We start from the raw sequence: 21,074 nt of genomic DNA on the forward strand, positions 1-21,074 counted from the left end.
ATCAAGTTGAAGTTGCCGAGGTCGCTCCGCCCAACGAGGAGAAGCTGCCCCGGGAGCAACGTTAGCCTCTGGCTCGGGCCTCTCCTAATGACCTCTTCCTCTACACTCCTCCCCCATCCCATCCTACCTCTTCTTTTTGAGAACTATGGGCGACTGAAGTTGGCAGCGGGAATACCTCCAACATGCCAGCCCCTGATGCCGCCTCGACTGCCCCCACCCACGGCGCGGGTGATGCGCCCGACGTCCACCCTGTCGTCCGCACGGCTCTACGCATTAGCCTCAGCGCCAAAGAATACCGGGCGCTTTACGGACTACTGGCTAAACGTGCCCCAGGTGTTCAGGGGAAGCTAGTCTCGCCGTCGCACTATGATGCTATCGTCCACTCAAAGAACCGACGCAACGAGGCCGCCGTTCGCGCGTCGTTGAGGGTGTTTGTTGGCACTGGAGCTGCCCTGAAGCTGCTGGAGACGATCATCGGTCGGATTCGAGGGAGCGCAGAACAGTCAGTCTATCTTTAACAAAACTCCTTCATGAGAATATTTTTTTAGGCCATTCTTTACTGACATCCGCGGCGTCATTTAGGAAGAAATCCCGTGGCCCGATACTCCGCTCCCCCAACTTCCGCCTTTCCCTATCTCTATCCCTCCTGCTTCTGCTCCATCGTCTTCTCTACCGATTTCTCGTACGAATCCGAGCGAACCTATGTACCGATGATGCCAAACCATTCCGTGACCGAAACCCGCGCATCGCGCGCGCCTTGACCTCGCGGTTTGCCCCGGCTGTAGGCGCAAGCGCAGCCGGCTTCGCTCTGGGGATCTGCCCTCAAGATCAGCTCCGGCTGACTGTGGCAATCTATACGGGAACTCGAAGTTTGGAATTTCTCTACAATGTTATGGACTCGAAAGGGTGGCTGGATGACCGGCCGTGGTGGTTCGGCAGCTGGCTGCTGATGCCAGTCTCGTGTGCACAGCTATTCCATGCCTTCGTTTTCGATCGGGAAAACACGCCAAAGGTTTGTCTAGAACCAAATACTCATAACTTGTGACATATTGACTGACATGGGACTACAGTGGTTTGGTAATGTTATCTTCAGACTCTCACCGAGCTACATCCCTGGCCGACCGGATGCGCTACCAGAGGATGTCTTCTGGCCTGAGAAGGACCAGATCGTGGACTCTCTCGCATCAATTGCGAGCCTGCGCTGGCCGTAAGTCTAATTGTTCCCTCATCGAATAAATGACCTCCACTCATTCAATATAGGGCATTTATCTCCCCAACGCTACACCCGTCTGACCCCAATACCCTTCCATTATCGGTCAAGTCAATCTCTCCGATTACTGGGCCTGCTCACCCTTCGATCGCCCATCTTTCCTGTGCATTGCTTCACCCAAGTGTCCCCAGCTGCAGCACCGCATTCGTGCACCACATCCTCCTCTCGGTCCCTCCGTTGGCGCGGTTCCTCACGGCTGTCAGTCTCGCGTTGACAATCCCCAAGTTGAAGACTGTTCTAGCGCAGCCCATCACCTCTATAAATAGTTTGTCCAAGAGAATTATCACCATGACGGCCGTTCTATCGGCTGCTGTTGGCTCCGCCTGGGGCAGCGTTTGTCTCCTGAACAATACCCTGCCCCGCTCGACACTTCCGACCAAGCGCTTCTTCATCAGTGGTGCCCTGGGTGGCCTTCCATTCGCGCTCCTGGCTAACAGTCGCAGCGTTTTCATGTACTTCTTCCGCGCTGCCGTGGATTCTGCTTGGAAGACCGGCGTCAAGCGCGGCCTGTGGAAGGGCGGACGGGCTGTTGAGCTTTGGCTGTTTGTGCTGTCTTGGGCCCTGATGGGTTCAATTCTCGAGGCTCACCCATCAGCTGTCCAGGGCAGGGGTTTACGAAAGGGACTGGCATGGTTGCGAGGAGATGGGTTCGTCGACCTTGAAGAGGTTGAGAAGCGCAAGGCACACCGGTCGTTGAAGAAGGCGGAGACCAAGGACGAATAATGAGATTTTAGTACTGGTTATTATGTGATGTTTGGATTCTTTGCTTTCCCTGTTTCTATGTTCTCTATTTTTTCTATTTTTGAGCTGAACATAATTCTCGGTGTTACTCCGTTGTCTGGCTGGAACTCACTTTCCGACTCGACCCCACGTTTCCGTCGAACCACTCGGACTCCATTCTCCGCATCCGATGATCATCGCCTCCGAGTCCCGACAATTTATAGTCAGTGTAGACAACTTTGTCTTTTCTTTAATCTTCATAATTGCTCCGGTTTCTGTCTCTTGTTCTTTCTGTGTTACGACTACAAACGACCCGTTCTCTCATCTCTTGATTGCCTTTCTCCCTCTTTAGGTCATACAATGTCCGCCCACAGAATGAAGATCGGCTGTGCCGGTCTTGGTCGCATGGGCAAACGCCATGCACTGAACTTCCTCGAGCGCACGCCCCGAGCAGAATTGGTCGCCGCAAGCTCCCCTGATCCCGCAGAACTCGAATGGGCCAAAAAGCACCTGGAACCCTTCGGCGTGCGGCTATATCAGAACTACGATGACATGCTGAAACAAGAAGGCCTTGAAGCTGTCGTAGTTGCATCGGCGACCGCAGTACATGCCGAGCAGGCAATTAAGGCGATCGATGCTGGCAAGCATGTCCTTTGCGAGAAACCGCTGTCGACGAGCGTGGAAGTAGTGAGTTGCGCACAATTCGCCCTTCATCCTATAGTTCCTCGAGACAATGGACCTTCCATGATAGCTAATCATAACCCGTGCCGCTGTATATAGTCCCAATCCGTCGTCGACGCAGCTTCCAAGAAACCTCACCTCAAGGTGATGTGCGGTTTCTCACGCCGCTTCGACAAGTCCTACCGCGACGCCTACAACAAAATGCAAGCCGGCGCAATTGGTTCTCCCTCCGTGCTCCGCAGCCAAACCTGCGATAAACTCGACCCCTCAGGGTTCTTCGTCGCCTACGCCGAATTCTCCGGCGGAATTTTCGTGGACTGCTCCATCCACGATATCGACCTGACACTCTGGTTCTTCGGTGCTAGCAGTAAGGTCAAGTCCGTGTCGGCGGTGGGCATTACCGCCGTCGAGCCCGATCTACGGAAGCACAAGGACCGCGATAATGCAGTCGGTCTAGTTGAGTTCTATGATGGCCGGATTGCGTACTTTTATGCATCGCGCATGATGGCTGCGGGCCAGGAGGATACTACCGAGATCATCGGTACAAAGGGCAAAGTCACCGTGAACACGCAGCCGGCGATGAACCATGTGAATTTGTTTGATGATACAGGTGTGCGGCGTGAGATTCCTCAGACGTACTATGATCGGTTTGAGTATGCTTTTGTTACTGAGGCGAATGAGTTTACTGCGTCTGTGTTGGATGGGACTCCGCTGCCGCTGGATTTGACGGCTGCGGTGCAGGCTGTGCGGATTGGGGCTGCGTTGCAGGAGTCAATGGTTTCGGGGAAGAAGATCTGTTTCGATGAGCAGGGGAATCGGACGGAGGTTGCGAGGTTGTAGAAAGGGGATTTGGAGCTTGTCAGATCTATCTTGAGAGATAGATCGTGATCTGTATATGAAGTTTGTAAATACAAATGGGTATCTTCGTGCAATGCAAGTGATATAAGAAACTTTTCGAAGGGGTAGACGAAAAGGGCTGCGCCAAGGGTATAATTTTTGGTAAACATGGAAAAGGTGATCAAGAGTGTACAGAGCATTACACAGGTCAAAGGTGGTGGGGATTAAGATCCCAAAACTCATGTGTCTTGAGAAAAGACTCTCTCGACGACCCTCGCCGGTCACTTGGTGAAGCTTGATCTGGATCAACAGCAGGATTCAAATCACTCCCACTTTGCACGGGACCAATATGGACGTCATCTCTGGGCGCTTCTGCAATATTCACATCCTCAATAGGCGACGGTGTAGTCAGAATAACCGCAAGCAAGTTGTTGAGCACCGTGAACTCCAATAGTAACTTAATACTATACACGACGGGCTTGTAAGTAGTTTGGACGTCGAAGTGATTTGTATATTCGGTTGTCAAAAGCGTCGCATCCAATAACACGGCGATCACGTTCACGACGACGACATTCACAACCACTCTCCTGCCTCGGCGGCCCTTTAGCGCCAAAACCGGTCTCAAAGAGGTAGTCGTTTCCCAGACATAAAGAGCGCTGATGATAGTTTCCTGTATAGCGAAACCAGCCAGTTGAATCCGCTCGTAGATATTGAATGGCGACACAAAACTAGTAATCCCGTTATTGGCCCCAAGAAAAAGGATCGTCGTCGGGATATGCAGCGCGCAGAAATTGAACACGATCATGTAAAGAATCCATCGCGGATAATGCTGATGCGTAGTCACGAGATGTAGTCGCGAATACAGCACCACAGATTGTCCGGTGACCATCGCATACCAACCCAGGCAGATGAGGAAGCACATGGGGAAGTTCGGTGCGAGGGCGAAGTAGCGGAGAAAGGAGGATATGGCGTGTAAGAGTATTCCTAGCGTGGCGATAACCATACTCCAGAAGTAGAGGCCGCTGTAGCGCTGGAAGGTGGTGAGGATGGAGTAGGAGATTTCGATGACGTTCCAGCAGGCTAGAGTAAAGAAGCCGGCCATTAACATGGCTAGGGCCCGTGATATCTCGACTGGGCCGGTTTCGCCGGCCATGTTGGGCGGGTGGAGGGGAGTTTGACTCTAGTGAGGATTTGTGAAGAAAAGCGATGTGAAGGGCTGAGCCAATGGATGTGGGATTGACTATGTTATTGGCTGCGCAAGCCGACAAGGCGTGAGCTCGTCGCTCATTTTAGTTTTGGTAGCATCGATATAGCCAACGGGTTGAAATTGAACTGGGAACGTGACAATTTCCTTGCAGTCCAGATGGTTTATACAAGAAACAAGCCCGTAGACGAAAGGGACAAGAAAAGGGAGAGGTGGACGCGATCCTCGTACTAAGTACGGATAGTTCCATAGTTAAGGAGTCCGCGATTCCTCTTGGCACAATAGAGTTTCCTCTCCACGCTCCAATCGGCGAAACTTCGCCGGATTAGAGTTCCTGCAACAATCGCGTTAGTGTAGCCTCCTCTGGATCATCCTGAAAGTTGGAACAAAGTTTCTGGCCTCGCCTCGCTGGTTGGTCGAACCACTTGACACTTGACATCATCCACGATTCCACGAAGGCAACTTGACGGCCCAACGGTGCGGTACGCCAGAAAAGGAGAAACTCTAAACCTGAGAGATGTGGTTCACGCAAACCTAACGGTTATTGATTCCCCGTGGTTTATAGGTTAGTGCAGTGCACCTCCTTGTTTTTCAGACTGATGTCATAGACTGCCCTGAGCGTTGAGTGGTCTAGATGGGTATGACGTGAAAAAAAGGGAGAAGTGAGGCTGTGGAGATGCAGTTAGGCATGGCTAGATCCCTAAGTCAGGAAGGGGTACCGGTGATCAACTACATAATCCTGCAGTTGGGTAGCTATTTCCCTTCTCGACAGACGTGAACCGAAAGAAATTAGTGCTTCTGCCCCAGGCGGTCGGATTTATGTTGCGTGTTGCTTGATTAATTAACATTCTCACTTGACAATGCAACAGTTTAGGGGCCAGCTTAGGTACTGGTGTCAAATGTAAGACAGATCGGCGCGGCCGACTAACTGGCTCGGGCAGGTGGTTATTGACTGCAGGCTATGATCTGATAAGCCTAGGACTATACTGGAATCTACGACTCTAGGATATTGTTGACAGTTTTAATTGTGCCATGCTGCATAATTAGTGACCTGTTTGCTTATTACGACCGGCTCTCCTCACGTTATGTGCACTTCTTATATCGGGCGCCCGGCATATTTGGTTAGTATTTTCGGGCATGAGTCGTGAACCTAGTAGAGTAGAAGAGAGCGGAGAAAGATTATCTTGGGATGCATAGTCGTGGAAGACATCAAGTCCACTTTCATCGAATTCGTCAAAATATTATAAACTCGCTTGCATGATGATGAATAACACAAAAATGAAACAAAAAGAGAGAAAAACATGGGAATCTCATACAACAGGAGACGTCTAAAAGCTGTGCAGTATATATATAATCTCTTTTTTGAACTGGGTTTACCAGCGGACAACCTTGTTGGGGAAATACTCATCAATGAGCTCCATGTAGTAAGGCTTCAGCTCCTCAGCGCTAGGAATACCATCGCTCTTGCTGTACAAATCGTACGGGTTGAACGCCTTGACAGCACGGAGCATCTCCTTGTCATGGTCATCCATCAGCTCGTTATAAGCGCCAGCGTTGTGCCAGGGGTAGAAGGAGTGGTAGCGGATCATAGCGAGGGCCTCGTCGGGCAAAGTGGACTGCTCCTTGGCAATGTGGTAGAGGTACTCATCATGGCCCCAGGAGAGCATGACCTTGTCCAGGCCGCAGCCGGGACTGTAGATACCGAACTTGGTGTCGTAGATGGGGTGGCCAAAGTCCTCGTTGTCCTTGAACGAGTCACGGCCGTAGATGATGCGCTCATCGAAGGCGCAGCCCACGGGGAAAGTATCACCCACCACGTCCCACTGGCCTTGGGCGTCGAAGAAGAAGAGCAGCTTGCCCAGATCGTGGATGAGACCGGTCAGTTGCATCCAGCGGGGCTTTCCGTCGCGGCGGATGGCCTCGGCGGATTGCAGGAGGTGCTCGATCTGGGAGAGGCTGGTGTCGGGGTCGGACTCGTCGATGAGGGTGTTGAGCTTCTCCATAGCTTCCCAGATGGTCATCTCGGCGCGGGTCTTGCTGTGGAAGTCGTGGCGGGCCTTGAGGTTGTAGGCGACGCTTTGCTTGGTGTGTTGCTCCTTGTAGAAGTTCTTGACGCGGTCACAGGCATCCTCGAACTGGCGGAAACCAGTCTTGTCCTTGCCCTTGTCGAATTCGGACTCGTCATAGAGGTCCTTGTCCTTTTGTTCCTTCATGTTGGCCTTGATGACGTTGACCTCGTCGATGGCATCGGAGAGTTCCTCGAGGGCCTGGCCATCCCGGTTCTTGTTGAAGATGGGGGCAGGAGTGTCGGCGACAGCGACGGGTGCCATTTTGGTATGTAGGCGGATAGATTAATGTGTGGTTTTGGACACTTTTTGAGAAGCACGAATTGCAAGCGTTTGATTTCAAAGTTGAACCTGCAAATATTCACTCAGATAATGGTGCTAAAGGATGACAGTCTCGTTCCTCGGAGGAGATCGAGATGCATATATAGGGAGTGGTCTCCACGACTGACGAGGTCTCAAGCGAATCGCATCTATGTTTCCGACGTCTATCATGCTATGGAGGGTCGCACAAGGCTCGAAACTGGCAATATTCCCCGGGGATGGGCCATGATTTGCAGCCATGGCTTGTGCGAACGAGCATCGTGGAGTCAAGATCACGGATTCCAGAATCCGTACTTGGACTATTTTAGGGTCCCCCCACCACACGAGGATGTGCCTGCGAGTGGTGATTGGATGATGCCACTGCCGCGTGGGGAAGTTGATGTCAGCATGGGCAGCGAGGGTCACGTGGAGTCGCGAAGGATTCTGGTTTCCGGCCGCTGACTAAGACTAGTCGTCGTCGTTTGGGTGAATGTCGCCGCCGGTTTCTCAATTGGGCTTTGCTTGGGCTCTGCTGGCTTTTTCCCTTTCGGATCATTTTGCCGGTCTCTTGAGATCAGGGCTTGCTCGGCTGATCTCCAGCTCTACACAGTTGCCGATGCGGGGCATCTGCATCATGTCATCACCTTATGGCAAGGAAGGAGGGACACGATCATCATCCAGCCATCAGTCTTAGAATGCTCAAATTATCGCAAGATTAGGGATCATTCACGGTAGATTCTCTTCTTATACCTTCCTGTAGTATACAGTCGTACCCCCAGTACCAGTAGTCCAGTCGAAAGGTGATTGATGGAAGAACCAAGAACCCGACCGGGGCCGAGTCCAGTTTGGCGGGGCAAAAGGAAGACCCCCGCGTGGGTGACGTGGGGGGATTCACCTCTTCGGGCCATCTTTACATCGAAGCATTTTCCCCCTCTTCACCTTTTCTTTTTTTTCTCTTTCTCTTCTTACTTTCTTTAGCTTCAAGTCCTTTCAATTCCGTTCATCTCCTTGTTTCTAATCAAAAATAAACGATAACGATCACAATGGCTGCCGCAGACGTCCACTTCAAGCTAAACACTGGCGCTGAGCTCCCTGCCCTGGGTTTTGGAACTTGGCAGTCCGCGCCGGGCGAGGTCGCTCGCGCCGTGAGCCACGCCATCAAGGTCGGCTACCGCCACATTGACGCTGCTCTGTGCTACGGCAACGAGCACGAGGTCGGTCAGGGTATCAAGGCGGCCATTGATGCAGGCATTGTCAAGCGCGAGGATCTGTTCGTCACCACCAAGCTGTGGTGCTCGTACCACTCCCGCGTCGAGGAGGGTCTCGAGACTTCCCTGAAAAACCTCGGTCTGGACTATGTTGACCTGTACCTGATGCACTGGCCTCTGGCCATGAACCCCAACGGTAATTTCCCCTCGATATGCATCCTTTGACAAGGAATTGAACAATGAGAAACAAAAATATATACTAATACCTTTTCCCCAGGAAACCACCCCCTTTTCCCCAAGCTGCCGGACGGCTCGCGGGATATCGTTCGCGACCACAGCCACGTCACCACCTGGAAGAGCATGGAGAAGCTCGTCGGAACCGGCAAGGTCCGCGCCATCGGCGTCTCCAACTACAGCGTCAGATACCTGGAGGAACTCCTGCCCCAAGCCACCATCATTCCCGCCGTCAACCAGATCGAGAACCACCCCTCGCTCCCCCAGCAGGAGATTGTCGATTTCTGCAACAAGAAGGGCATCCACATCACCGCCTACAGTCCTCTGGGTAGCACTGGCAGCCCCTTGTTCACTGCTAAGCCCATTGTCGAGGTTGCTGAGAAGCGTGGTGTTTCCCCTGCCACCGTTTTGCTCAGCTGGCACAGTATGTTGAATTTCCGAAGAATTGTTGAAAGAACTGCACTTCTGACTGATTCTATCTTTTTCATTTAGTTGCCCGTGGCTCTTCCGTTCTCGCCAAGTCTGTCACGCTTTCGCGTATTGAGGCTAACCGGAACGTGATCCACCTGGATGCCGGGGATGTCGCTACTATCAAGAAGTACTCTGACGAGCTGGCTGCGACCAAGTCCTTCCAGCGCTTCGTCTACCCACCTTTCGGTACGGACTTTGGTTTCCCCGATAAGGCGTGACTAGCTGGCACGCATAGACTATGAACCTGCGCTTTTGAGTATATATATAGAGAGTGTGATACCTTGGGTAGATAGGAAGTGCTGTTTGTGATTTACGATACCAATGAAAAAAAAAAAGGAAAGATTTTTGGACTTGATATTCATTATTCATGGCCGTGGTTGCTATTGTACATTTTGGTGTGTAAACCAGGCCGATTCTCGTATCCTCGTGTTCTCATTATCATCATTTCATCACTGTGAATGGAATTTTCACAGTGTATCTCTCCATTCCTCGAATCCTCCTCTTTCACCTTTTGAATTCTGATATTCAAATGACGATCAGAGCATGCCAAGATTCAGGCGGCATTGCTCATGGAAGGGTCACGGCCGAAAGGGGGAGAACGACCAGGTCCAGCATGAGGAGAATGGCCACGAAGAATTGAATGCTCAGGACCAGGGAAAGGTCCGGCAAAGCCAGGGCCAAAATTCGGAGAATGACCTGGGTCAAAATATGGAGAAGGGCCTGGGCCAGAAGTAGGGGATGGACAGGGGCCAAATTGAGAAGCGGAGCCGGGGAAAGACGCTGCAGGGTCATGGCCAAAACTTGGAGGATGGCCTGAGCCAAGAGTTGGAGACTGACCATGGCCAAGTGGAGGCGCAGGACTAGGGAAGGCCGGTGCAGGGCTAGGAACAGGCGCGGCAGGACCACGGGGTCTCAGGAGTGAGCTGTTGGGTACATCATCTCCCACCCAAACCCGGTCGACAGTTGCACGAAGCACACGCTCATCATTCTCGTCAGTCTCGTCAGTCGGTTCCATCTTGACGAATTCCCGATATTCCAACTCGGCAAAGGCCTCAGGAGAGACCTGCCAGCGGCCGACACGAAGTGAGACACGCAGCGCATTCAGGCGGCGTGACTCGCGCTCTTCCACGACCTCTTCCATCAGCTCGAGGCTTAGGTTGCCGCGAGCTTTCATGATTTCAAGAGCAACCATGAAGACCCGGTATGGGAGGGTGATCAACATGGCAGAGGGAACGAGGATTGCTGGGTCCTTGGGGCGCAGGTCGGCGAAGGAAGGCATGCTGCCGAATCGGATTTCCTCCAGGCGTGGGTTTGATAGGAGAGAGCCTGGGAGGGTGTGGAGAGCCGTGGGGATACGGCGTGGGGTGTATCGGGCCTGAGCACGTCGATACAGCTCCCAGTCTGAGGTAACTGCGTTGGTGATGAAACGCAGGGCGGCATTCTGAGCCCGTTCCGCCTGGACATAGTGGAAGTCGTGGAAGTGGTCGAGTTCTACGACTGGAGTGCCATTGCCGTGGCCACCGGAGAGAGAGGACGCGCGCGAATTGGCGGGGCTGATAGGAGGGAAAGGCACATCAGGACAGGTCACCATGTAGGTGAGAGGAGTCATGCCAAAGCTGAGGATAAACTCGGCAGTCTCCCAGGACAGGTGGCTGATGGCCATGTCGATACCTCGCTCAGTAATCTCGCGGCGGGCGAGGAAGGCGCCGGCGGCAGCGTAGCAAAGGGCGAAATCAACCATGGCGCGCTCAATGGAGAAGGAGTATGTGCCTGTACCATTGTCGTCGGGGAGGCCCAGTCCTTGGAGAGTGGACTTGCGAAGGGTCTCTTCGGTGACGAGTGGGAGGCCGTACAGGACTTGGAGGGCCATGGTGAAGGCGTGCGAACACGTGAATGAGACTCCAGTGAAAGCACGAATATGATCCACATGCCCATCCCAGTGCCACTTGGTGACCATCACGTTGTAAAGGAAAGGACTTCCAGCGATGATGGCCTTGTGAAGGTTGTACACAATGGGAGGGTGAGACAGGTCTGGGCTCAGCAGGAGCTGGATGTCGGCAAACTTAGGGTTGCCAAACAGCGCCTGGACATGCTCAGTCTGGAAAGCCAGAGGGCGAGGGGCTTCAGTCTGGCAGGGGTTGTGACGGCTGTCGGCAGGCGTGGTCTGGCAACCCTGGTTGCGAGTCTCTCCGGAGTCTGCCTCTGGCGCACCTGCCTCCTCGGGGCCGTTGCTGGCGGCAGTCGACGGCTTGCGGCTGTTGTCACGCGAAGCCTCCTTCGACTCGTTGCTGGCCAGAACGGAGGAGCTCAGGTTCTTTGACTTGGCGTCAAAGTACAGACTGGGGGACTTCAAGTCCTCCGGAGTAAAGACCTCGCCGAGGTGAGCCTGGTGCAAACTCATCTTCTTTGAGTTGTTGGCCGGGGTTGTCTCCTGGATGGCGGGAGGAACATCCAGGTTTGTGTCGGTGTTTGCCGCAGAAGGGACGGCAGCGGGCTCGTTCATTGCCTGGGCAGAGGCAGACGAGACCCGGGGCGACTGTCCACTGACAGCAAACATCGAATCCACCGAATCAACGATGGGCTCACTGACGGGCTCACCCAAGCTCGAGGACTTGGGGCTCGACATTCGGCTTGCTTCAAAAAGCGAAGCCACCGCAGGCACAAGCTCCTGGTTGTCGGCAGGTCGGGGCGGCACGGGGGCAAACCAGCAATCTGCTGGGAAATGAATGCAGCAGCAGCTGCGACGGGGACTGCCGTGGTGATGGCAGCAGGCTGGGTGGAACCCACACATCGGCTCAGCTCCAGAAGCGCTCTCAACGACGCCAGACCGGGGTTGAGCGTACCCAGTCTGGTGGCCACCGTCGTGCGAGTACTGAGCTGGCACCGATTGACCTGGCATCGGCCACTGAGCCCAGCTATCCTCACTCTGATAAACTGAGTGAGAGAAAAGATCGCCAACGGGAGGGTTGGCAGCGAGGAAGGCGACCTCTCTCTCCGCCTCGGCTTCCTCGGCAGCTTGACGTGCCAGCATACGCTGGCGCCACGCCTCCGTGTCAACGATGCACGGACCGACATACTCCTGTTTCGGAGCGAACGACTCAGCCGTGGCTTCCTCACCGTCAACGACGGTGAAGACCTCCGAGGTTTTGGAGGAACCATCTTGACCAGTGCGACCACCGGTCTGATTCTCCACCTCAGAGGTGGCCACCACGGGAGAGACGCCCGACTCCTGGGCAGGAGAAGCCGGACCCGTGAGCTGGATATCCGAAGATACCCCCAAGTTGTTGCCGCCGGCCTGGCCGGCCTGTCGCTCCCCCTTCTTCTTCTTCTTCCCCTTGTTCTTTCTCTTCTTCTTTGGCGGGGCCTCGGGGATGGCCGGCGCCGCAGAAAGAAGATTCATGGCCTCAGTAGGCAGGGGCAAGCGGGAGGGAGAAGGAGAGGGCGAACGGACAATGTCGACGTCCGACGCGATGATGGTGTCGGCAATGCTGGTTGGGGTAGCATTGCCGGTGGAGCCCTTGGTGGGCTCGGAACGGTTGGAGATGCGCAGAGCCATCTTCTTCTTCTTCTGCTCGTACTGTCTCTTGCGGCCGTGCTTGTTCTTGACACGGCGGAGTCGACCCTTCTTGTTGGGTTCGACTGAGGGTTCGTCCGCGTCGGAGTGTCTGACCGCGACGAAAGAAGATGGAGCAGAGGAAGTAGGGCCTGTAGTGACAGTTGTCAGTTCATGTGATGCGTAGAAGTGTTATCACTGATATCAACTTACCGTGCGCGCGGGTGGTGGGGGAGTCGGCAAAAGCTTCAAATGGCCCCTTGGCGTTAGAGTCGAGGAAGTCCGAAAAAAGTGTATCGACTTCTTCGGCGTCTTCGGTGTCAGAGTCGACTGGCGGTCCCAGGAGCGAATCAATCTCCTTGTCGAAGAGAGCGAAGGGGTCTTCTTCTTCAGCTACTGACAGAGGAGCTTGTTCACGATTCAGATTCACACCGTAGACGTCCTCGATGTGATTCACAGTACTCTGAGTCAACTGATACAGCTGATCAGCCACTTCTGGAGGAGGGCTGGAGTACGGTGGAGGTGGGCTGTTGGAGGGACGCTGAGTGAACTGAGGAGGACGTTGGGTCTGGGGAATGGGTTGAAGCTGAGACTCTGGCTGACCAGAGTGACGGAAAAAAGGATTGTGAGAACGATTTTGACCTTGTAGCTGGCCGTGACCGTGTAGAGAACCTTGAAATCGAGGAGGAGTTTGATGGATTAAAAGGTGTTGTTGACGGGTTGGAAGCTGCTGTTGACGGGTTGGAAGTCTGGGGGAGGGTTGTGATGAAAGATTTGAAAGCCAAGGTGAGCGAACGAGACGGCGAGAAGGATGAGGCCAAAATCCAGGGGGTGGTGCCGGAGGTGGAGGGCACAAACCAAATGCTTGTTTGAATTCAGTTGGCAAGCGGTTGGTCCAGTGAGGCTCTTTGTTGATGAAGGCATCTCCCTCCTCGGGAAAGATGCGAGACGGGGCTGGCGCCATCTCGAATTGAGAACTTGAGGGTTCGAATCCGAGTGAGCACGTGGAATATGAAATCTTATCACAAACCGCGAAGCAGTATCAGGGAAGCGATGTAGGCGATGAGATAGTGCGTGGCACGATGGCGTGGAAAAGAAATAGAGATGGGAAAAAGGATGAAAGTGGGAAGAAATCGCGTGGAACGATGAGAAGGGTGAGGTGGAAGTAGGAAGAAAGAAAATTTGGGAGAAGAAGGAAAAGGAATTCAACAGCGCTGGCGGGGGCCTTCCCCCCAAAAAGGGCTCCGTTTTATTTTTACGAGTCACCTAGGCTATGAGTCGCTTGATAATTGTGATATCTAAGTGAGGCTGCATGATTAGTCGGCGACAACAGTGTGCGGCTGGCGAAAAGGCACTGTCAACACATTAGGGCAATCGATCGCCACGACGATGGAGTTTACACGGCAGCAAAAGGTCAACATGGCAAGACATGAACAGTCAACATGAGTACCTAAAGAAATGCAGCACATATAGTGCAATTTGGTTAATTTCCCGGGGTGCATGTCCGCCCATAAGTTGCGTTTTAGAGTAGAACATTTTGTTATACTCTCCCATGGATAACTTGAGAATCTCAGCCTAAATACAGAAAATTGATGGAGCGAGGTAAAAGAAACCAAAGCATATGGACTTTTCTCAATTTCTATCATCAATTCAGAACAATTTTTTTGCAATTAATCCCATTAACAGTGCGAAAGTACGTGAACGTTTTATACTTCATGTTATTTTTCAGGGCTTATAGCAACACGTGACCCCAACGTGGCAACCTTATTTTGACTCCCGCTGGGTATACCATTATTCGCACGGGCACACGCCTGTATTGCCAAAGTATAAAACTCCTGTTGATGGAAGCAAAAATGGAATGCTTGGAATTAACGCTCTATCTATAGAAAGGTGATTTTGAAGTGATCTGGATGCATTTTCAACACAATCATACAGATATACTTTATTCCGTTCGAGAACTATGTGATTGGGAAAACAGGAGTTTGACAAAGATAAAGAAAACAGCTAGACACGAAATGGCACAGGAGAAAAAGGACAGATAGTAGACGCTCAAGAAATGCACCAGGTGGTATATAGTCGTGAAGAGTTCAGGTTGAAAGGAAAAGAAATAAACAATCCAGACCAAGACAATCTCAAAACATGAGATGGAAGATTTCTCGAAAGATGGAATGGATATGTGGCAGGGTGCCAGGACAAAGGCGCAGAAAAGTGGAAACCACAAACAAGAAAATGGGAGACAAAGACCGGCTTCTATTTAAAACATCCCACCATTCACAGGAATTGCCGGGGGTGGGTATTGGGGAACAGCAGGGGCTGGGCTGGCCATGGCCTCCTGGCGTGCCTTCGCATTCAAGTTGCCACCTTCGCTAGAGACCTTGCGCAGACGGTTGCGGGAGCGTGGACGCTTCTCATCATCGGGGAAGTAGCTCTGCTCGTCAGAGATGCTGGGAGCTGGAGAAGATACCCGAGATTCGTGCTTGTCAGACTTGAAGGCGCTCAGGATGGTGGTACCACGGCGGCGACGGGGGTTCATCGGAGGGAGTGCAGGTGCGGCAGCTCCTGCTTGTGAAGAGACAGAGGACATCGGGGTGCCCGTGGGGAGACCGACGAGGGGCACATTGGATGTTGAGGATACCAATGTGGGTTCGGAGATGAGTTTCTTGTTCACACTACGTTTTTGAAGCAGGTTGTGTCCAGGCGCACGTTGGGGCAGAGCATGGGCATTGTTTGCCATAGAGGAGGACATGGTCGCCGTTGGGGACTGGTCCTCGTTCAGCGGAGGGGTGGCGTTGGCAGAGTATGCAGGAGCAGCGGGAGGAGCCCGAGGCGTGGCACCGATCATGGAGGGAGGGTGCGACTGCTGGTACCCAAATGGTCGCTCATACTGGAAGTTCGCGGGACTGGTACCTGAACGGCTGGCGCTGCGGTATCTACCGGACGCGGCAGAAGAAGAACGATCATACACGAGAGGTTCTACCTCCATGGAGGGACGAGTTGAGCTAGAGACGGAAGGCGGCTCGAAGTTGTCAGGAATGACAAAATTATCGTGAGCAATGACGGCACCCTCATCCACAGTCTCGAGGTCATCGCGCTCGCGATAGCGAGTTCGGCTCTTGGAACGACCAGAAGCATCGGAGTTGGAGCGAGACCGGAAGGTATTGTGCGGGGATGGACCACGGCTGCGGCTAGAGTCGCGAGAATCCTCATTGCTGTTACGACTAATGGTAGGCATACGCGAGCGGATGGACCGCTCGGATCCAACATACGGAGAGCTGGAGTTGGAGTGACGACCAAGATTGAAAGCAGGCCGTTCCTCCTCGCGCCAAGAATCCTCTGATACCAGGGCAGGGGTGGAGCCGCTGTTATATCCATACATCTTGCTCTTCGGATCCGGTTGAGGAATGCCTTGCTTGCTGGGCTTATGCTTCAAGAGGGAGAAAGCGTTGCCGGCCTTGATTCCAGCGAGATCAGGAGTCTGACGGCCAGGCGTCGGGCTGCTGGAACGGCTCTCGCTTTCCGCGACGCTGCGAAGCTTCTCCTGGACCTTGCGACGTCGCTCAGCCAGCTCCATGGCAAATTCTTCGCGCTCCCTCTGGGTCTCGGTGCTTCCGTCCCGACGGTGATGGTAGGCCAGCTCCTCCTTCCAATGAGTGGAGTTTGGAGCAATGGCGCCATATCCGGGCATAGCACTAGCATCAGATGAGTCTCCACTCGAGCGATTGGCGGTAATTTCAGAGGACTGATGCGACAGAGCCTTAGGGCTTGACTGTTCGACTTGCATGTCAAGAGTCGAAGGTGTCTCGTCAGGGGTAGTAGCAGGGGTGGTTGCCTCGGAGGTAGCCTCATCGGCAGCGAAGTGGTTGGTATTGGGCTCTTGCGGGGGGAAAACTGGGGACGGTGGAGGATAGATGGAGGACTGGTTGCTCACTTGGCGTAGGTGAGATTGGATGAAGCCATTCAAGCCAAAGGTTGGCGAGTCCGGTCGCTGAGGAGTGCTGCCTCCTGCATCTTGAGCACCAGCATTATACTCAAGACTGTCGTCTTCCTCGATAGGCTTGAGATCGCCCAAATCCGAGTATCTGACCTCTGGAAGGGGGTCTAGGTGCTCGCCCGTGGGAGTTGGAGGCTTAGAGGCGGTGCTAGCATATTGCAGTGGGTGACCAAAGTCAGTGGCCATCGAGGTCACGGACGAGATTTCGCACGAGCGACGATCATCGTTATCGTCTCCAGAGTCGCTGGCGGTAGAATTGGCGTAGAAGGTTGTCATGCCGGGGCGACCGGGTGAGGCCTCCACGCTAGATACTCGGGAGTGATCAATACTGTGTTGCACATCGCTGCTGTAATGGGAAGAAGCAGACTCCGCTCGAGAACGGTAGCTAGATTTGGACAGGCCTCGCAAGCGGCCAGTGGGCTCCTGTGGCAGAGGACGACGCGGGGGAGACGGACGTCGCGGTGGAGGAGTGTTGCGGCCTTGGTGCATTTGCAGCTGGCGGCGCATAAACTGCTGCTCGTCGAATCCAGTGGCAGCCCGGTTGAAGAGACCCATGGCAGTGGCCTTTCCATGATCTTCAGGGTTGAGTGCCGCCGCCAGTAAGTTGTGACCGTCCTCGTTCTCGCTGGATGGGGGGCTTAGGGGAGGAGCGGCTCCAAAGACCGCAGCAGTGGGCGAAATACGATCTTTTGGAGCAACCTCCGGAGGCGTAGGCTGCTTGGGAGAAGTCGCCGAGGAGGGAGGGCTCGTAGGCCGAGACGTGGTGGCCGGTTCAGTGATATTAAGCTTTTGAAGGCGATCACGCAGGTTAGTGGCGCTGCGAGAGAAATTACGGTTCAATGGAAGCAGGTCCGGAGTTCCGGCACGCTGACGGCTCAGGGTTTCGAGGCGGTTCAAAGTGGAAGACTGTTGATTCTGAGCCGCCTGTGTGAGGCCTTGTCCATACAGACGACGGGATCGAACAGACGGGCGAGCGTCGACTGGACCTTCTGGAGCTGGCGTGGCAATCGTCGACGGTTGGGAGTGATTAGGGTGGGATTCGTCGATTGAGGTGGCAGCAGTCGAGGTGCGAGCATTAGTAGTCGGCCCGGAAGCCGTTGAGGAGTAGGTAGTGCGTTTTGTGGAGGAAAAAGTCGAAGTGGCATCTTCTGATTCTTGCATTGCCGCCTCTTGGGCCGCCTCCTCTGCAAGTCGCTCCTCCTCCTTCTCCTTATGCCTCATCTTCTGGAAAACAGACATATTCAGATCATGTTCGTAGACGAACTTGCCCATACCGCGGTTGGGCTCCGTCGAGCTGGTCGACATCCCAGAAGGCAAGCGAACAGGGATACGGTAGACCTTTTGGCGACCACCGAAGAGGTTGTTTCCTTCGGCACGACGAGCTCGGCTCATGATGCTACCGCTTTGCAAGGGGTCGTCATCGGTACCGTACCCTCCTTCCATACCAGATGCGTAAGAATCGGCCCGACCCAGGGCAATTGATGGACGGCTGCCGTCGTTGGAGGATACCTCGTCAATGTCCGTCAACATACTGGGGTTGTGACCGAAGAGATTCAACCGCGAGGCTCGCTTGGGGAACAGAACGCTATCGTCGCTGGCCTTTCCAAGTTTCGTATCTGGGTCATCTTGTTCTCTCAACATGCTAAACCGAGCGGACAGCTTAGGCATGAGCAGACTCGTGCGGAAATCATCTGAGGAAGGGAGGGCGCCGGATAGGTCCAGTTTAAATTGTGCCTCTGCCGCGTCCTTCTTCTTCGAGAGCTTCAAGCCGAAAGGCAAGTTCGATGTTGATGGCACATTTTCCAACTCATCCAAGGTCTCCTTGACCTTCTTGTTCTTGCGAAAGCGATGCATTGTGAAATAAGAGAAACCGATTCTCAACCGGCGATTGAGAGAGCGACTACCGGCCTAGAGATTCTCGGAGCGAAGCGAATGACGATTGAGAGGAAACGAGTGACTGTTGTTTTAAGCATAGACGTCAGTCTCCTTGGTCTTTTGCCGCCTTGACTTCTATTCCTGCGGCCAACTCACTGGAAATTCCTTATCCAGAGAGTGGAAAGAGCGGCATGGCCGTTTGGCGCAAGACGGTGCGAACTTGGCGAGGAGAGCAATGGTGCGACGAATTATTGCCTCCCAAACTAGACGGGAATGCGAGTAGCGTCTGTCAAGTAGTCCCCGCGATTCGAGGTATTCGCATACAGTAGGTCGAAAAGCCGTCGGGTGCACAGGGGATCGAGCACCAATCAAGCGACAATCGGGACACAGCGGCGAAATGGCTGGACTGATCACACGAGGAAAAGGAAATGGGGCCAACTGATTGGGAGACGATTGGGAGCTGCAGAGGAGTGGTTCCGGTTCGAAAGGGCAACGGGCGAGTAGTTGGTAAAAGAGAGACAGGGAAGGACCGAAATGATATGATAGAACGAGAGACTAAGGAGAGGAAGGAGAGGAGAAAGAGGGACCTCGTCGAAGAATGCGATGAGTACAGAGAAGATGCGCGGAATGGGGAGAGAAAAGTACCCTAGCGCTTGACGGTGTTAGCGTTGGCGTCTGGCCGTAGATTATTACTTGACGTTCCGTTACGGGAGGGCGAGAGACTGGCCTATCTACAATAAAGAATTTTTTTTAATAATATTTTTTGTTTTCTTTTCAAAAAGTAAAAACTAGAGAGTAAAACAGACTAAATAAAATTAAAATTAATAAAAAGGATCTGGATCCGGATCGTCCTCGTCCAAGGTGCCCACCGTTCAGAGTCGATCCCGTACGGAGTCGACAAGAATGATCCTTTCGGAGGATGGCAATGTTGATCTTACTACTGTTTACGGTCTGATTGTTTATGTCGTCCTGTCATCTGCAGTGCAATGCCCATGAGGTCCAACAAGGGGCTTCCCGAAAGGGCTTTCCATGGGTTTTGGCGGAAAGCTCCCTGAGACTGTGCCAATTACTGTCCAGTACCGTCAGTGCTCTGTGGGATTACCGTTGATTACGATTGGGTACCAGTCATTACCAAAGGGGTAGCGAGATCGGGGGGGAAACGGTGGTAATTTAAGGACCGAGTTTGGGGGGGGAAATTGGGAATTGGAAGGCGCAAATGATGAGGGGCCAATTGAAACGTCCCTTGCAGTGTACCGCGTATTGCAGTGGTATTGGTATTGGTATGTTTATCTCTTTGAATTTCCCCTATACACCCTCCGTACCCTTGTACTATAGCACATCATATGTACTATGTATCCTATATTTAGTCTGGAAATAATAACTACAGTATTGCTCAACTATTGCCGCTTTGCTCATCATCCTTTGGCCTCGCGTGTGCTGCGGCATGTGGATCTGGGGCTGAACCGCCACTTCAACGACTGTGGAGGATCCCAGTCGCGTTGCGATATGGGGGATGATGCGCCCGCCGCATGGCTGAGCTGGCCCATACCAACGCGGGGCTTAGAGTTACGACGCGTTCCATGCCTTCCTCTCTGGTTGACAGTTAGTAGCGTTCGTAACAACACCAATGAAGAACGAACAGAATGGAAATGAATGACCAGGGTCCTATCCTGTTCGAATCCTGGGCCCGTCGCTCGCTGGGAGTTCAAAGCCGGCTTCCTAACTCACTACTAAATCAAAGCCCCGCTACCCCTTCTAGTTGGTCTCCTTGGGTGTTCTAGTCGTTCCGGGAGTTTGGACACGGGACAGCCTAAAGGCTTCCACGAACAGTGGACTGGAAGATCTCTAATGCCCTGAATATGACTGTAAACGAGTGGGATGGACTTACAGTATACAGGGGCCAATCGTCTTGGCGAAAGCTCGGTTAATTAGTAATATTGGGACTTCGTGGATTCGGGGGCTTCTGAGCTGCCTGCCTAGGAAAAGTCCGATGTGTGCCATGCTTTTCGTCTCTCGTTGCTTATGGATGAAGTAATAATGAATCATATACGCCGTTCGCCGTGAGACACGGCAAAAGCGATCAACGAATGGCGAATGATGGACCACAGCATTATGATATCCGATAATCAAGATTGTTATGTTTTTAATATTAGCGATCGATAATGCGATCGTACCCTTGCATAGGCGGGAAAGCCATAGCATCCATGCGGCTCCTGTGATAGTACTTGCATTCTAACTAGGGACGACAATACAATTATATCGCCAATTGCCGCGCTCGTGAAGAAAGCCATGGTTTACGGCAGCATGGCTTGCAGCTGGTCGTCGATAAAATTAGCCAATCTTGACGTATTTCTCCGATACTGCAGGGCCTCCTGCGTCGTGCAGCACATCTCCTGCAGCTCGCCAAGTGGGAACATCCAGTCCGGTTGTCCATCTGATCAGGCTATCAAAATGCAGTACCACCTCTATCTAGCTATGTATCCACAGTAAACGAACCCATAGTTCGGTCCTGCGATCGCACCGCTTTTCCTACCATGTTCTGGTTCTCTACGGATCTACAGTATCCAAAAGGAGCAAGAGTCAGGTGAGCACTAGTTCATCTCTTTGCCTCCCTACGTAGTGTCCACCCTGCAGCGAAAATCATTAGTGAGAATATATATATAT

At 53.1% G+C, this 21,074-nt stretch overlaps 7 protein-coding genes across 7 annotated transcripts; 3 read left to right on the forward strand and 4 right to left on the reverse strand.

Annotated features, from left to right (window-relative positions):
* Positions 1–182: 182 nt before the first annotated feature.
* Positions 183–1,993, forward strand: N7458_009624 (uncharacterized protein; the record flags this gene model as incomplete). The annotated part of the gene is made up of 4 exons (XM_056913006.1): positions 183–502; positions 583–1,012; positions 1,071–1,207; positions 1,261–1,993. The coding sequence occupies 4 exons, from the start codon at positions 183–185 to the stop codon at positions 1,991–1,993; spliced, it is 1,620 nt and encodes a 539-aa protein (XP_056761855.1).
* A 357-nt stretch (positions 1,994–2,350) lies between these two features.
* On the forward strand, positions 2,351–3,511 carry N7458_009625 (putative NAD binding Rossmann fold oxidoreductase; the record flags this gene model as incomplete). The annotated part of the gene is made up of 2 exons (XM_056913007.1): positions 2,351–2,677; positions 2,771–3,511. 2 exons carry the CDS (start codon positions 2,351–2,353, stop codon positions 3,509–3,511), a joined length of 1,068 nt encoding a protein of 355 aa, XP_056761856.1.
* A 205-nt stretch (positions 3,512–3,716) lies between these two features.
* On the reverse strand, positions 3,717–4,661 carry N7458_009626 (uncharacterized protein; the record flags this gene model as incomplete). Its single annotated transcript, XM_056913008.1, has 1 exon — positions 3,717–4,661. The coding sequence occupies one exon, from the start codon at positions 4,659–4,661 to the stop codon at positions 3,717–3,719; it is 945 nt and encodes a 314-aa protein (XP_056761857.1).
* A 1,424-nt stretch (positions 4,662–6,085) lies between these two features.
* Positions 6,086–7,042, reverse strand: N7458_009627 (inositol oxygenase; the record flags this gene model as incomplete). The annotated part of the gene is made up of 1 exon (XM_056913009.1): positions 6,086–7,042. The coding sequence occupies one exon, from the start codon at positions 7,040–7,042 to the stop codon at positions 6,086–6,088; it is 957 nt and encodes a 318-aa protein (XP_056761858.1).
* Positions 7,043–8,121: 1,079 nt separating this feature from the next.
* N7458_009628 (putative glycerol dehydrogenase) lies at positions 8,122–9,209 on the forward strand (the record flags this gene model as incomplete). Its single annotated transcript, XM_056913010.1, has 3 exons — positions 8,122–8,482; positions 8,564–8,944; positions 9,013–9,209. 3 exons carry the CDS (start codon positions 8,122–8,124, stop codon positions 9,207–9,209), a joined length of 939 nt encoding a protein of 312 aa, XP_056761859.1.
* A 335-nt stretch (positions 9,210–9,544) lies between these two features.
* On the reverse strand, positions 9,545–13,508 carry N7458_009629 (uncharacterized protein; the record flags this gene model as incomplete). The annotated part of the gene is made up of 2 exons (XM_056913011.1): positions 9,545–12,696; positions 12,758–13,508. 2 exons carry the CDS (start codon positions 13,506–13,508, stop codon positions 9,545–9,547), a joined length of 3,903 nt encoding a protein of 1,300 aa, XP_056761860.1.
* Positions 13,509–14,798: 1,290 nt separating this feature from the next.
* Positions 14,799–18,389, reverse strand: N7458_009630 (uncharacterized protein; the record flags this gene model as incomplete). The annotated part of the gene is made up of 1 exon (XM_056913012.1): positions 14,799–18,389. The coding sequence occupies one exon, from the start codon at positions 18,387–18,389 to the stop codon at positions 14,799–14,801; it is 3,591 nt and encodes a 1,196-aa protein (XP_056761861.1).
* Between the last annotated feature and the right edge of the window lie 2,685 nt (positions 18,390–21,074).

The sequence above is a fragment of the Penicillium daleae genome, assembly GCF_028827525.1.
Source record: "Penicillium daleae strain IBT 16125 chromosome Unknown utg000008l_segment0_segment0, whole genome shotgun sequence".
Classification (NCBI taxonomy): Eukaryota; Fungi; Ascomycota; class Eurotiomycetes; order Eurotiales; family Aspergillaceae; genus Penicillium; species Penicillium daleae.